The 16368-nt window shown below is 45.3% G+C and overlaps 1 protein-coding gene across 3 annotated transcripts in view; it reads left to right on the top strand.

Moving 5' to 3' along the window:
- Nucleotides 1-16368, top strand: part of Tanc1 (tetratricopeptide repeat, ankyrin repeat and coiled-coil containing 1) — a 216192-nt gene that overhangs the window by 102233 nt on the left and 97591 nt on the right. For all 3 annotated transcript variants that reach the window (XM_075985123.1, XM_075985122.1, XM_075985121.1), the window contains one exon: nt 944-1138. In XM_075985123.1, the coding sequence (XP_075841238.1) occupies nt 944-1138 (195 nt within the window). The remainder of the gene's footprint in view (nt 1-943; nt 1139-16368) is intronic.

Here is a 16368-nt window from a genome sequence, read left to right as displayed (position 1 = left end):
TTCTTCTTTAGCAGAAGCCATGACAAGGACTAGTTGGAGGGCGTTTGTCAGACAGACTGATTTTGCTTATGGAAAACTTGCATGTCTCCTCCTAATTCTGCTGCTGCCCATAATTTAGAACTCTGAAGATGTTTTATAATCTATGGGGTGATGACTCAGCTGCTTCATGGTCTCTACTGAGGGACTGTGACGGGGGGGGGGGGTGAGGTGGCAGAGTAGAGGAGGACAGGAGCAAAGTGTATCATCCGGGACGTGCAGACTGGCTGCATCTCTTTCTTGGTTTGTCCTTGCCCAGTTCTGCACTCCTCATGTTCTCTGTACATTGTGATTGCAGCCTCTGTATTTCCAGAGGATCTGCTCCCTCTAAAAGGTTTTAGTTCATAATGATGTGCTACTTTGTTCCCAGGTTTATTTGGGGGTTAGATACTATGGGAACCTCTTCAGTAGATGAGCCCTGTGATGGTTTGGGGTTGGCGAGGATTCATAATGGTAGAGTATACGGGATCGGGAAAGAGAAGTATTTCTAGGGAGCGCTGTGAAGCCGTCTGGGTCTTCCATTGGCAGCCTTGTATTGGAGGAAGCAGACTGCAGGCTCAGAGTCCAGAGAGCTCCTGGCTTTGGAATCTGCTCCACTAATACAAAAGTACAGGACCCCCTGCTCGTAACTGCAGCAGCCAAATCTGAGCGTCTTGTGGATCATGACTTTCTGTAGCGATTGAGCAGAACACAAAGGGCCTCCTGGCAGGGTTTGTTGATGCTTCGGTGGCAAAGCTTGAGTCTCTCCTGTAGGCAACAGATTTCAAGAGTGATAAAGGAAATGATTCAAAAGAAATTCACTATTCTGGTATATGGGAATTGTATTCTAAGAACATAGCTCTTAGGAGTTAAAGTCTCATCAACTTGTCATGGATGGTGTAACCTAGATGCCATCTCTCCACTCCAGGTGGTGACTTTAGTTCAGAGACGCCTGCCTTGTCCTCTGGTCACAGCGGTGACTCTCCTGTGAGTGGTCTTCCTACAGCAGAAGACCCCTATCGTGTGAGCTTGGCCAAAGGGGTTTCGATGTCTCTGCCTTCATCACCTCTCCTGCCTCGACAGTCCCACTTGACACAGTCAAGATCAATCAAGAAATCCCCAGGTAAAGAAAAAAACACCCAGTATCTATATACGTTTTATATTGGCTATTAAATATATTCATTAAATGTAAATAAGGTAAGTGAGTCCCTATTAGAGCCAGGTATGCAGAGTGTGCCTGTAATCCCAACTGGAGCCGAATTGCTTCAGCCAGGGGTTCAGGTCAGCTTGGTCAACATAGTGAGACCTCATCTTAAAAACACATCTTTTAGGAAAAATTTTTTCCAGTGTTCAAATAACTTCTAGAAGAAGGGGATTTAAAAAGAAAGATATATTTTTAATATATTTTGTGTGTGTGTGTGTGTGTCTGTGTGGGTATGTGTGTGTGTCAGTTCAGGTTCCCTCGGACCAGAAATTGTTGGATCTAGAGTTACGGGTGGTTGTGAGCCACCCGACATGGGGAACTGCACTCAGATTTTCTTCAAGAGTAGTAAGTACTCCTAACTGCTGCTGTCCTCGGGGAAAAAACAAAAGTATTTCTATCCACTTTTCTGTATAGTTCCACATCCATACATAATGATAAAAAAAAGTGCCCAGAATAGCCTTTAATAAAGATTCAAGATCTTGATATAAGAACTAATGTTTACCATTGGCTTTCTCAGCTTCTTCCTGGTGAATCGAGGAACACTGTTTCTTACAAGATGTCTCTAATTTTTTCCTTCCTTCCTTTCCTTCCCTCTTCCTTCCTTTCCTTCCCTCTTCCTTCCTTCCCTTCCCTTCCCTTCCCTCCCCTCCCCTCCCCTCCCCTCCCCTCCCCTCCCCTCCCCTCCCTTCTTCCTTCCTCTTTTTTTGTTTTTGGAGACAAGGTTTCTCTGTGCAGCTCTGGCTGTCCTGGAACTTACTTTATGGATCAGGCTAGCCTTGAACTCACAGAAATCTACTTCCTCTGCCTCCTGAGTGCTGGCATTAAAGGTGTGCGCCACCACCACCCAGCTAGAGTTCTGGATGCAGGCGAGTGTCCCGGACAGCATTCTGTTCATTACTGCCAAGCCTTGTGTATTGCATCTGTTTGCCGGCTGACATCACGTGCCACTGGACCAGCTCTGAAGGTTAATCTCTGGGCAAGAGTCAGACTTGGAGCAGTGCAGGGGCCCTGGTTCAGGGGCTGCTTGTGTAAGGCTGTTTGACCCCTTTCATGATTAGCAGCTTCAGACACTTGCTGATATGGAGAAGAAAAGCAAGTAGGAGTTGGCCACAAGAGGCTGGGGTTCAGATGGGAGGGAAGCCTTTCCGGTGGTGCTCATCCCTGGGGTCCTCACACTTCTTTGATATTCTTTTAAATTGGATGAATATTTGCTTACAAAAGGCAGGATAATTTGGGTTCCCATTGATCACGTGCCAATGAAAATTCTTCTCAATTACATGGGAACATATTAAGGGTTCATCTAGACTGTGCCCTGGGGCTATAAAATTAATTAGTTTCTGGTTTCTTAAATATTTGTGTTGCTTGGAGTGGCATATGCATTATTTCGGAGTCATTTAGTCGGTGTTTGAGATTTATATATGGTAAAATTAAGAGGGAAAACCCTGAGGCATTCTGTGTTTTGGGATGGTGGCGTGAATTTGGTGATTGTCCAGAATCTTTCATTGTTCCAGAACTTTCTTATTCTGGACAGCATTGTTTACAGTTCATTTGTTAGCTGGAACTTGGGAACTTTTTTTTTCTTTTGGTATGAAGTGATTTCCTGTGCCAAGGAATTTGACCTGTTTATCAGTATTTAGGGAAATTCCTGGAATGTCCTCTGCTTGCTCCACTGTTGTGTCTCTGGGTCAGATGGCTTTTCTTCCTTCAAGCCGTGTTTCCCACAGTGCCCCTCTGGCTAGGTTACCCTGGTTGGAATGACCAATTTTAGGAGTCGTGCGCATCTCCTTTTAACAGCCCTGTTGCTTTGTCTTACCACCAGAGGTGAGTGGGTTTCTCAACAGGAACTTTTTGCTTTGCCCAATTTCAGACTCACGAACCTTCTCCCTGGCCTAACTTTTACTATTGTTTTATACAATCCAGATTTAACCAAGATACCTGTTATATCAGTTTAACAAGGAAGCCCTGTCCCCACCCCCAGTGCTTGTTCTTCCTCTGCCACCGCCCCCCTAGGTGATAGTGATCATCTTGGCCTGACTTCAGCAGAACCCTGTTAGGTTTGATCAGCCAGAATCCCCCTCCTTATTCCTGATGTGTCCTCTGGCCTTCACCCTGTAGCTTGGCTAAACATCCCCCATTTGGCTGTGCAGCTTTCAGAGTTGAGCCTAGTCTTTCCTTTACTGGAAAATTCTACTGCAGGGGGTCCAACACCCACTCCTGAGCTAGGTGTGCCTTCCTACACTCTCACAGTGTCATTGAATGATGCTTTGTCTTTAACGATGTGCACTTCACATAACCGATGCTTTAGGGCAACCAAAATGTCTTAGCCAAGTATAATAATAATCTAGAGCCTGTGTCTCACTGAAGAACCTCAGTTGAAGGGAATGCCAAGCACAGAGATTTGACATACTGAAACTGTTCTTTCTGCCATGCAGTTGCTCAGACAATGAATTGCCATGGCTTTTGCCCCAGGGCCGGGGACCACTCTAGGGAAGACTGCATTTCACAGGTAATTTTATCACTGATGACAATGTCAGTGTCTGTTTGGTGGGACTCTCTGTAGCATTGGCAGGCAAGCCAGGGCAACGTGACTGTCCTGAAGAGTTTGAAGAGAAGACTCTTCAGATGGGCACAGAAACCCTGTCCACTGTGTCCCTTCTTCCTTGGACAGTATCAGATAGGTGTAGCTTTGAGAAAAATATCCCAAAGTTTTTTCTCTTATAAAAAATGAAATGAAATTTATTTCTAAGTTCTTTGGTTGGTCGTAGGGACAGAAGGATGCAGCCATCCTCCTGAATATTCAGTCTTTCAACGGATTCAAGAAAAAAAAATGCCTTCTAATTTAGATGCTTTTGTTCTACTGAGCAGATCCATGCTAGCAGAACAGGTCTTGTGTACTACCCAAATCCATGTAGCAGCTTAGTGTCTCACAGTGTTGATCTGGTGTTATCATCTTAGTAATTTTAACTCAGAAGATTGAAGGCAAAGCTGGCTGCTTAAGAATGACAGTGGCTTACAAGACATGAAATAATATTTTCATTAGTTCCTAACACACACTTCTGCTTAGACCGTATTATTGGAAAAGTATCCTGAGTGCTAATGTCTTACCTACCTGTTTTTTTTTTCAATTTTTAAAAAGGTTGACATATGGCAGTGAGCATGCACTGACTTTAAAAATAACCATCTATTTTAGAACTAGCACCACTGCTACTAAGGATACAGTAAATGCAGTGTACCTCAGTTCTGGGAAGATAACGAGCCCCTCCATCCTCAGGTACCCATCTTTTCTCCTCTATAGCCTGCGCACCCCGACTGTTGTTCAGGCCCAGCTTTCAAATTACCTTGCAGGCTTTTTTTTTTTTTAAATAACTTATAATGTTTATGAAGTTGCTTCTAAAAGATGCAAAACCTTGGAATCAAGAGTTTGTGGCCAGCCTGGCTGCACATAGCAAGACCTTGTTTTCACCAACAAAAATCCTCAGGAGCTCCCCTAAGCCACCAGACTGTTTACTTGCTTATATAGAAACACTTCACTGCTTGATGCTAATCAAACTTCAAGCATTCAGTAGTACATGGTTGTGCATTTTGCTTGCAAGGAGAAATGGCCAGATGCACAATTCTTTACTGATTCGTGCTTACTGTATGTAGCTAATGTATTGGCTGGATGATCAAGAACTTGGAAAGAGCATGATTGGAAAACTGGTGAGATAGACATTGGAGGATAAGGTGGTTTGAATGAGAATGCCCCCCATAGGCTCACATGTGAATGCTTGGTCCCCAGTTGTAACTGTTTGGAAAGGATTAGGAGGTGTGGCCTTGTTGGAGGAGGTGTGTCACTGAGGGTGAGCGCTGAGCTTTCACATGTCCACACCATTCCCTCTTTGCTTTCTCTACTTCCTGTTGGTTGCTAAGTACAGGAAGCTCTCAGCTGCTTCTCCAGTGCCTGTCCTCCCTTGCTCCCTGCCATTATGGTTATACCTCTCTGCCATTGAGAGTCCCGAATTTTAAACAGTTTCTTTTGTAAGTTGGCTTAGTTACAATGTTTTGTCACAGCAGTCGAAAAGTAACCGTGGTAAGGAAGATGTGTGTGGCTAGATCTCTGAGTGGGCCAAGGATTCTGTGTCCCATATAAATGCTCATCAAAAGGTAGCTTTAGCAGAGTAGGAAGGAGTTCAGTAATCAAGCAGACAGGACAACTGTGCTGTGGGTCGGCAGCCTTTCTTTCTCCTTGGCCATCTCTCCTTGCTCGACACGCCCACAAACAGAGCGGCCGTGGTGGTAGAGATGGAAGTCGTGTGTGGGCTCAACAACATGGACTTTCCTCACGAAGGCTGACCTGGCTACAGCTGCTACGAGCTCTGCTGAGTGCCAGAGACCAACACTGAGCCCCAGATCTGGCACCATTCCCCGGGGTGACCACAGCAGCCTGGTGGTGGGTTGACCATATCGGACCCCTTCCTCCGCTGAAAGGGTGGTACTTTGTGGTCATGCTTTGTCTTTACCAGAAGACATGCTTTAGAGAGACACAGAAGAAACCGTCAGAGACGAGCTGTTATTCCATCGTGAGTCAACTGCTGTATCTGTAATTAGACTCCTGGAACAACACAACTTATACCTTCCAGCCTCTCCCCCAAATCTACCTCATGTAAACCTGAGACCCACACGATAGAATTCTTCTCTATTCCTTTTTCCTGCTTTATATCATAAGGTATTTCTAGTTTTCTTTAAGAACTTGATATTTATTGTCAGCTGTTTCAATATTCTATAATTGATTTTAAAACTAGTTTCCACTTAAATGTTTTTATTATTTTTCATTCAAAGAACTGGTAGCCATGTATGGTAGAACATGCCTATGATTCCAGGGCATGAACAGGTGAGACAAAAGAATTACATATAAAACAAACCTTGTAGCATGACTTAAAATGTTTTCTTTTTAAAATATTTATTTATTTATTATGTATACAATATTCTGTCTGTGTGTATGTCTGCAGGCCATAAGAGGGCACCAGACATCATTACAGATGGTTGTGAGCCACCATGTGGTTGCCGGGAAATTGAACTCAGGACCTTTGGAAGAGCAGACAATGCTCTTAACCACTGAGCCATCTCTCCAGCCACATGTTTTCTCTTTTTGCTGCTAATTCCTGGTGTGAATTTTTGTCTGTGATGTCATATGTACCATAGGATGTATCGTTTCCCATCTTGCCAAGAACAACCATGGTGCCTGTGAGGTAGGGGTAGCAGAGTCAGATGTTCAAGTCCGCCCTGGGCTACATAAGGCCCTGCCTATAAGCATATTGTTTAGCAGTAAGTCATTCATAATGATGTGTAACCCATCTCCTGAACTCCTGATACCTTTTTTTTTTCTGGTAAATTTTATGCACATCTGATGTCTCCTCAGGGTAGTAGCTTCCCAGAGTGGAATTACTCAACGGGATGGCCTGCACTGGTGAGGAGTCTTGCCGCACTCTGGCCAGTTGCTTTCCACAAAGCAATATTGATTTGCTACTCCCTTCAGAGTTCACTGGGAGCTGTTTTTGAAGATACCGTCTTCTGGAAAACATCTAAATGGTTGGTGCTTATAGGCATCCTGTGGGTGCTGGCTGTGCCTGCTGAGGCCTTGAAAGAGGTGGAAGGGTTTCTCTGTGACCCTCCTCTTTGGAACTTCCCATCGGTCTGGGCTTCTTAGACATTTCCATTTCCGTTCTTTCCAGGGTACAGTGTTGGGGGCATTATCACAGCTGAATCAGATCAAGTTTGTTTAGAAAAACATTCAGCTGGCGTCCAGTTGCATCTATAAGTGCTTGCTGTCTTTGATGCTTAGAGAGGCTTACAGAGATCATGGAGGCTTCTAAAACTGATAGAGTTGGGAGGGCTTTTAGGAACAGCTTCTGGCTCAGAATTCTTTGAAGAAAAGGAGGCAAAGGTTCCCACAGTCTTTATGGAACATGCCTGAAATTTGTAGAAGTTACTGATCTGTTACTAGTACCATTTTGCGTGTATACTGCAGACTCCTGAGCTGTATAGGAGAGAGTCTATGTTCTGGTTTCCTGCATGGAGGAGATCACAGGCTGAAGGCAGTGCATCACATCTGTGAGGCAGGGAACGCACAGTCCCTCTTCCCTGTGCAGAGATAGTTACTTCTTCCTTGGCTTTCCTTCGAGTGCCTAAGAGCAGCCTTCAGGAAGGATCCTGGTGACGGGCACAGTCTTTGTTTCCTCTGGAAACTGTGTGGTGACCTTCTCCCAGGAGTAGGCAGACAGCTGTCCCTTACTGAGTGAGACTAGGTGTGATTGTGACACACATTTTGTCATCTCCTCCAAATGTGTGCACATACACAGAGCCACTGTTTGCTCCACTTTGAATTCGAGGGCCTCGAGTCCACTTAGTTCTCTGTTCATGGGTCCTGGCTCTCACCCATGTCATTTGGCTACACCCAGAAATTGCTCCAGGAGCATCCAAAGAAACTAGTGTTACAGTCTGCTTAGGATTTAAGGCGTGTGAATTCCTCTCTCTCTCTCTCTCTCTCTCTATCTCTCTCTCTCTCTCTCTGTGATATATATATATCACATATATATATATATATACATATATATATCACAAGTTGTCAACCATTGATGAAGAATATATGATTACTGTGTGCCAGTCCTCTTTAATGAGAGCAAGCATGTATATATTTATTATTAATTTTTAATTTTAGACATAATAGTTGACAAAGAATTATGCGTGCACAGGAGTATGTGAATTGCCAGACATTGTAACACACATCTGTGATTTCTGCTACTTAGGAGGTTGAGACAGGAGGATTACTTAAGGTCAGTTCAGGAAATACTGAGACCTTAAAAAGTGCGTGTGTGTGTGTGTGTGTGTGTGTGTGTGTGTGTATGTGTGTGGAGGGGGGATGTACTAAATGTACTAGCCCTTTCGTCCCTCCTAATGGGCAGTTACTTTTGTCTATTGCTTGCTTTTGGCAGGGTCTCCTATGGAGCCCAGGATGACCTCTGACCCCCGGGCTTGCCTCAGCTCCTCCTATGTGCCCACGCACCACCATTCCAGATCCCTCCCTCTCTCCTGTGGTGCACAAACAACAGTCACACGTTCACCTGTTTTCCCTAGTGTTGGACACCCGAGGGGTTAGATGAAGAACAGCGAAAGAACATTCCTGTCCTAACAGCTAAAGGAACGTGAGATTCTTTCATTGGCTAGGCTGTAGAGTAGAACGCTGGGTTGGGACATACTTGGTCAACGTTGAGGTTGTGGCTGATCCTTCATGGCTGTCTCGTCAGTGTTTCTTAGTCACAGTTTTACTGTTTGTTTTAAGCTATCAGTCTTGAATGTTACACCATTTTCCACTTAATTAGGTTATAGTGTTTTATGGCTCACAGAAGTTTCTAATTTTCTAAAGTTAAATTGATACATTTTCCATTGTAATTTACCCGGTTGTGTTTTTGAAAAACAGATTTATTGAAATCTGATGGCATACCACGTAATTCAGCTATTTAGAGTTTCCAGTGCGGGTTTCAGGGCATTTTCACATGAATGCAAGCATTGCTAAAGTCCAGTTTTAGAACTTTTTAAAATCTCACCTAAGAAAGCAAACCCAAACAAACTTACATTCCTTACTAATCATTCTACATCCCTCCTCATCCTTCGGCCCCCCGCTCCTAAGCCCTAAGCAACTATGACTCCATTTTCTATCTCTATAGATTACCATTGTGGGGGCACTCTGTACAATTAGCGTCATAAGAGACTGTGATGTTTGGCGAGTGATTTTTGTTGCTGTTTTTGGAACATGCTTTGTACTCGGAATTGACCTCATCCCGTTTTGTTAACCAATAAAATTTTTCAGTATCTAGCTACCACACTTTGCCTATCCATTACGGGCAGTTGGTTGTTTCCACTTTGAGTACTACCTCGTTTTCTTATTTTAACTTGGATGTGCACATATGTTTTTGTTTGTTCTTGCCTATATATGTAGTATTGGTGTCGGTGGGTCTTACCTGTCGCTCTATGTTAAATGCCTCGCTGTATTGCTAACGTACTTTTTTCAATGACTGCACCACTTGGTGCTCTCACCGGTGGAGCAGAAGTAGACTCAGTTTCCCAGCCAGCCTCTCTCCCTCTGTTTGTCTTCCTGACTCATTGTCCTAGTGCAGATAAACTAGTATCCTGTATTTTATGGCATTTTAATTTTTATTTATTTATTTTTCTTTTATATGCATTGGTGGTTTTCTATGGATGTCCAGTTGCCTGGAACTGGAGTTACAGACAGTTGTGAGCTGTCTATGTGGGTGCTAGGAATTGACCTGGGCCCTCTGGAAGAGCAGTCAGTGTTCTTAACCACTGAACCTTCTTTCCCACCCTTTATTGCACTTTTAATAATCTGAATGTAAATTATTTATCAGCTCCATTTGCAAGCATTCTGTGATTTCTTTTTCACTATCATGATAGTTTTACTTGAAACAGCAAAGGCTTTCTATTGTCCATCTTTTTGTTTGCCTCTGTCCTTTTGATGTCATGGCTTTATGACCATTACCTAATCTAGCATCGTGCTCTTTCTCCTAAGAGTTCTGTCATTTTCACTTCCTAGTACTTGGATCTGTGGTCCATTGGGGGTAACCTATGTATACTGTGAAGTGTAGACTAAATTTACCATTTCCATGTGGACACCACTTGCCCCTGACCTGTTTATTGAAAAGACTCTTCTTTCCTCCTTGGTTGGTCTTTGGTTGACTGACATTGCTTCATCAAACCAGCCCTTGCTGTGCTCCCCGCTTTGCTCATGTCGTATGTTATGCCTTAGGTCAGGCTGTCTCGGAGCTGACTTCAGGTGCAGCTTTGATCTCACTCCATGAAGCTTCCCTTTGCCCTATGGGAGGAGTAGCCTCTGAAGGCAACAAACCCCACACACCGTATTTCCTTCTGCCAAGTCTTGCATCTCTCTGCTTTGATAGTAGATGCATGGATTCCTCCAGGACAGAAGTTTTTTTTGTCTTTGGTTCTTGTTTGTGCTGCAGGAGCCCTAAAAACAGTATCTAAGTCACGTTCTTAATGCTGGGGGTGGGGATGGGACCCAGACATGAGAATTTTGGTATTCTGCTTTGACCAGCAATGTGTGATTGGCTGAAAATACTAATGGGCACATAAACACTTTAAAAGTGCCTTGCGTCCATAAAGCCTTGAATAGAGCTATTTGCCATTGTCAACAGAGACCACATAGTTAAAGTCCCAGCTTCCCCTTCAGGCTGGGCTGCGTGTACACTGTGAGCAAAGGCAGTGTGCGTGTGCGAGAGTGCGGGTCTGTTGGCGTCCCCCTTGAGTTCCCGCGCCCTGGTCGCGCTCTCGTTTTCTTAGGTTTCTCAAGGCTTGCTGCCTGTTTCCCGGCAGTTAACGACAGCTGGAGGTTTTAGCCGGTCATACATATAGCGGTGTCAGCTGCACCCCGTGGTTGTGTCAGATGGCGTCTGGAACGAGCCCAGAGTCTTGCTCACAAATGAATGCTTTGCCTCAAAGAAAATAGGCGGGGATGGGGACAGTGGGGATCTTGCTGGTTATTGCTGATTCACAGCGAAACCCAGAATTCACAGAGGCCGGCGGAAATGGTCCCATCTCTCTCTGACATTAATGAATGTTAGTGTGAGGTAGGGCAAGGCAGAGAGGGCTGGCGTTTCGGCTTGAATCCTCAAAATTGTTGTGAAATGTGGATGTTGGTAGGGGGTAGGAATGGCTGGCTGTGTTGAAGGCAGAGTAGCCAAAGATGTGCAAAGCCAGGAATTGGGAAAGGAAGGTGACTCAGAATGGGGATTTTTTTTATTTGTTTTTTAAGGAAATGGACTGTGGAGAAGAGCATGTCTTCTCATTGTCTGCTCATATGGCTCTGGCAAAGCCAGCTCCAGTCTCTTGCCCTTGTTATATAAGGACACATATACTGTCATGGGGTATTACTTAGCCTTACAAGCCCACGTATTTTTTGTTTTTTGTTTTGTTTTTTTTGAGACATGATTTCTCTGTGTAGCCCTGACTGTCCTGGAACTCACTTTGTAGACCAGGCTGGCCTTGATCTCATAGAGATCTACCTGCCTCTGCCTCCTGTGTGCTGAGATCAAAGGCTTGTACCACCGCTGCCGGGCCAGGCCCACCTATGTTTAATGATCCTCCCCAAACCTATTTCCTAATGACCTGGCTTAATATAAACACAGCACGTGTTTGTCCCCACCCCACTTGAACACATACGTACCTGTCAAACACTGCCACTAAACTACATCCTCTAGTACCACCCAGGGGTTCTTCTTTCCTTTTCCTTGTGCTGAATGTGGAAGCCAGAACATTGAACATGCTAGGTGGGTGCTCTACCTCCGAGCTAAATTCCCAGTCCCATAACTGCCATTGTTTAGGGCAGTGAGCGCTGAGCCCAGGAGTCTTGCTGAGAGTAGCTGCTGCTTTAGAGTAGTAGGCCCTGTCACTCCTGTGTCCTTTCTTTGTATGAAGATGCCGGGATACAGAACGTAGGACATGCTTCCTCGTGGAAGGTTGAGTTTCTCATTGCTTCCTTCATCCAGAAGCCTTCCTTGCTGATCACTGGTGCCAAGTGCTGGTAAACATGTCACCTTTGGAAAACCCTGGGCGGATAACTCCCCACTGAAAGCTCCGGCTTGGGTTGAGTAGTCTCCCCAACTGAGGTGGGGGAGAACCTCATGGGTGCAGTTTATCACCAATTGCCCTCGTCACAGGCAGGCCAGACTTGGGTCTTCCAGCAGGAGGTGCTAGAGCAGCCGTCAGGTGTTTCCTCATTAGCAAGGTGGGACTCTGGTGCCTTTCACTGGCGTGATCTTGGATGTGTTTCCCTACATGTCCATGTGGAAAGACTAAACAACCCTGGTGGCCTGCCATTAGGAAATTGGCTGGGGAGGGTGTGTGTGGCTGATTAAAAATAGGTGGGCTTGCAAGAGCAGAGACCCCATGGCAGTGGTATATGCCCTTATATGACTAGGAAAAGAGACTAGAGCTGGCTTTGCCACAGCCACGTGAGAACACAGTTTCTAGTTAGTTCTTTGATCTTGGACTTTCTGCTCTGCAAGCTATATAAAATAAATAGTTTAAGTTACTCGGTATGGGATACTTTTATTATAGCAGCCTGAACTGACTATACCACAGGGCAGCCACATTTAACTTAGATGCAGACTGATGTCGTGATTTCCATGGGAACCATATACTGTGGAGCCCATCCCCATCTTCCTTCATTTGACTCAGCGGCCACCACTGCGTTCCCACGGGATTGGTCCTCCTGAGCCTTCATCCTCAGCCAGATGCCCGCCAGTGGGATTCCACCCTCAGATGCGTGTTTTCTGGCAAGGCTGTGTCATCTTGATGTGCAGCTCTGCCTCCAGCAAGGCTTTGCTCCTTGTGACTAGGGCATGAAAGCAACATATCCCAGCGGGCTCCAGTTCCAGGTCTACCTCCAGCCGCTGGGGTCACTCATCTCCTCTTGGCTTTGCGCATGACTCATGGGACACAAATAAAATGCTGTGTATGGGTAATTGTCCGGGGAGGGAAGCTAAGCCAGTTTTCGGAACTGGGGATCAGAGCGGAAAGGCCTACAGAAGCAATGGGTCTCAGCAGAAAAGGGAAATGTGGGTAAAGCGGAAAGTACCCGGTGATGTCCTGCCATGGTCATGGATGCCACTCCCCATATGCTCTCAACAGAAAAGAGAGGCCAGTGTTCAAGAAGATCGTGGTGGCTGCATACTCCGCAGAGGTCCCTATCTCCTCGCTAAGCAATGGAGTGCAGTCAAGCAGACAGTAGCCTGGCGTTTGGAGCTGAGCATAGGAGAAAGTCATGGTGTTCCTTAATCCAGGCAAGCCATCGGGTCAGCACTTGAGTGGAAACCTTCATGGCCGTTTGAGCATCACTTCACTGCTCATAGAAGCCACTCACAAACATACAGACTCTGGATGTCTACCAGATGGCGTGGAGAACTCATATGTCATACCAGAAACATGTAGCTTGCACATTAGAATGCTGTCGTGTCTACAGGGCAGTGGGGGCAGAGCCCGACCGTGGGGTCAGCCAGTGAGACTGCCATCGTTGGCCATGTGTCCTCTTTTTCTTTATGGAGAAGGTGCAGTAGGCTGCAGATGAGATAATCGTGCCCTAGTTATGACTCCACCATGATACTGGAGGGTGTTGACTGACAATACAGCAAGTCCTAGGGACAATGCTATTTTGAGCAGCACAGAGTTTCTGGGGCCTCTAGATAGAACACTTGTTACTGATACAAATGGAAGCTCCCATTTGTGTCAGTCAGAAAATGACTGTGGACCCTAAACCCTTTAGTAAAGATTCAGTAAGGGATTTCTTTTATTTAAAAACATTCTGTACAGTTTATATTTTTCCAGTGATACAGTTTTTGTTAGAGCCAAATGTATGCATTAACACTTGCGTGCGCGCCTAAAGAGATACTTGGGATAAATGGATATTTTAAGTTATCTGTGAAATGTGAGTAGGTACAGTCTGTATTAAGTGAACATGAATTTTTATATACTGTCCCCGCTTTTCTCTTGCTGCCTTAATGAAGTATCCCCAGGCTTTGTCCTCTCCAGGAGGACAGACTGGGGTTCAGGGCCCAAGTCCTTGTTGCTCGTAGTGCTATGTCTTTGCAGCCTACTAGACTGACTTCTCCCGATACTTGGTCTCTTATATAGAAATGATAATCATCCACCACATATATCTTTGGGAGAGTTATAGAGGCTGTTGATGAAGAGATGTCCCCTAGAACACGCTAGAGAAGAGCTTCTGAGTTCATCAAAGTGGCTCTAACTTCTGAGACCCCAAAATTTGCCCTCTGGCCTTTGTCGGTCATCCTTATTTATTTATTTATTTATTTATTTATTTATTTATTTATTTATTTTTAACTTTGTGTCTCTGATCAGGAGGATGGAGAAAGCAATACTAATGAAATGCAGGGACTTCTAAAATGCAACTGCTATTTAGATTTTGGTTTGTAAATGTCAATGGGCCTGTTCAGTGTGGATTGGGCCTGTTCAGTGTGAATTTGTCCTCAACATTCTAGCCGTGGCTTTGGGAGCGAGTTTCTGTAGGAAGGATGCTGCCAGTTACTGAATTGGTTTTCATTTCCAGTAGCATGTGTTGTTCCCAGCCCGGTGCCTTACACTTGTTTATTCTTGTTCCCGTGGCCGCTTTTATGGAAAGTGGCGGAGGCGAAGCAGTAGCAACACGGGAGGAGTGCGTGAGAAGCATTTCATGAGCACCGAGCTTAGGGCGCCTCGTCCAGGAAGATTCAGTCCAGGAGAAATGATATAGGTGGGCCACATCAAGAAAACCAGTCCAGTTCCTGAGGACTGATATTTATTGGTTTGGGATTTTACAGTGCCCTCCTCTTTTTTGTAAGATTTTTTAAAAATGTGTATATGTGCACACAGAGATGATACACATATGTGTGGGTGCCTGGAGAGACCAGCAGAGGCCATTGGATGCCCTGGAGCTGGAGTTACAGACTCCCCTGAAATGCCTAAACTGGAAACCAGGACCCGAACTCCTGTCTTTGGACAGCAGCAAGTGCTCTTAATTGCTGAGCCATCTCTCTAGGCCCATTTCTTCTTCTCACACTTTGTGGTGTTTTACTGAGCTATTTGCTTTTTGAGGAAGGGGAAACAACTCTTACTTGTCTCCTGAAAGCTGTGAAGCCACCTTGGATTTTCTGTGATATATAGAAGGTGAACATCAGAGTCCTGTGAATTGGCTCTGAAACGAGGAGGGAACTTGACAGACTGTTACATGTGCTTTTGCATCTTTTTATTATCTTTGTGGCCGGCATCCCTTTTTTTTCTCTTTCACCCAGATTATTAGTCACTGTGTCTTTCTTTATATGGAGTGCCCCAAAGATCACTTTCAGCTCCAGCTTTCCCGAAGTCCTTAGCAACTGCTCCAGCGTCCTTTTCCTCACAAGAGGACGCTGTGAGGTGGAGGTGGCTCTGTGGCGGTGATGTTTGTTTTTCCGAATGGCCTCAGAGGCACTCCGAGTTATTTGAGTCTGTCTTTCACTCTCCGTGAGCTTTCATAAACATTTGTTTCATGTGGGTTTTCTGAATGTTAGCTGTGTGGGTGCTGGGCTAGGGATGAGGGACACACAGAGGGAAATAAACACTTGGCCCTAAGCTCTTGGGAACACCCAGTTTAGTGAGGGAGCCTGGTGATGGTGAAGACACAGAAGTGTCTGTAGTGTTGTGATCTCATGGGAAGGAAGAAGGGTTCTTGGTGGGAGGCAGGGATGGTTCCCTGTGTGTGTGCTGTTGCAAGGGATTCTTAATAGATGAGGTCCATGGCAAACCCGAGCTCCTAAGGGGCATCTAGCTGGCCATGGAACAGCCCCCGTGCTGGTCAGGCGGCGTGTGGAAATGTGAGTCCAGGCCAGAGGGGATGTGACCTATGAGAATAGCTGGGTCCTGGAGCCAGGAAGGATTTCGTTTTGTTGTTGCTCTTATTTTGGTTTTGCCAGTAACGTCCTTTGACTGTTTTTATACCGAAAGATGAAAGGAGCTTGTGGTTTAGAGCAGAGCCGGTTTTCTCCTTGCCGCTGGGAGTTGAGACCGGTTGGGACTCCAGCAGAGATTCACACCAAACACGGCAGCTTCATTCTCTGCAGGGCCAGGAGAATGCAGCAAGGTGGAGGTTGATCTGAGAGAGCATTAGGGAAAAGAAACTCCGCCTTATGGTGATGAATGTTCACTTGAGGGAATAGAATAGGGACAGTGGCTCGGGGCAGGGCCATTTTATCATCACACATGATGTTGACATTGCCCCTGGGATATCAGCGAACCATCATTGAGGGCACTGCCCCTGCCTCTGCCCAGTGGGTTCAGAGCTCAGGGATCTATGTCTTGGCAGAACCATTTGGGAAAGTTGCTAGTGCTCCAGTTTGGTTTTCTAGATTAATTTGGATTTGAAAAAAAATTTTTTTTTGTTGTTGTACCTTTTTTACCTTTACCCCCCAATACAGTTTTTGTGATATTTCCAAGGTGGGCAGTACTCCTACGTCTTTTAAAAATAAGAACTCCAAGGTGATGGTTGGTCCTAAGGTTCTAAGGAATGCGAGTTCTGTTGGAACCCATGTGTAGTGCTGGTGGAATTCCCC

The sequence above is a fragment of the Microtus pennsylvanicus genome, chromosome 9 (genome assembly GCF_037038515.1).
Source record: "Microtus pennsylvanicus isolate mMicPen1 chromosome 9, mMicPen1.hap1, whole genome shotgun sequence".
NCBI classification, from domain to species: domain Eukaryota; kingdom Metazoa; phylum Chordata; class Mammalia; order Rodentia; family Cricetidae; genus Microtus; species Microtus pennsylvanicus.
This window is presented reverse-complemented; position numbering and strand designations above follow the sequence as displayed.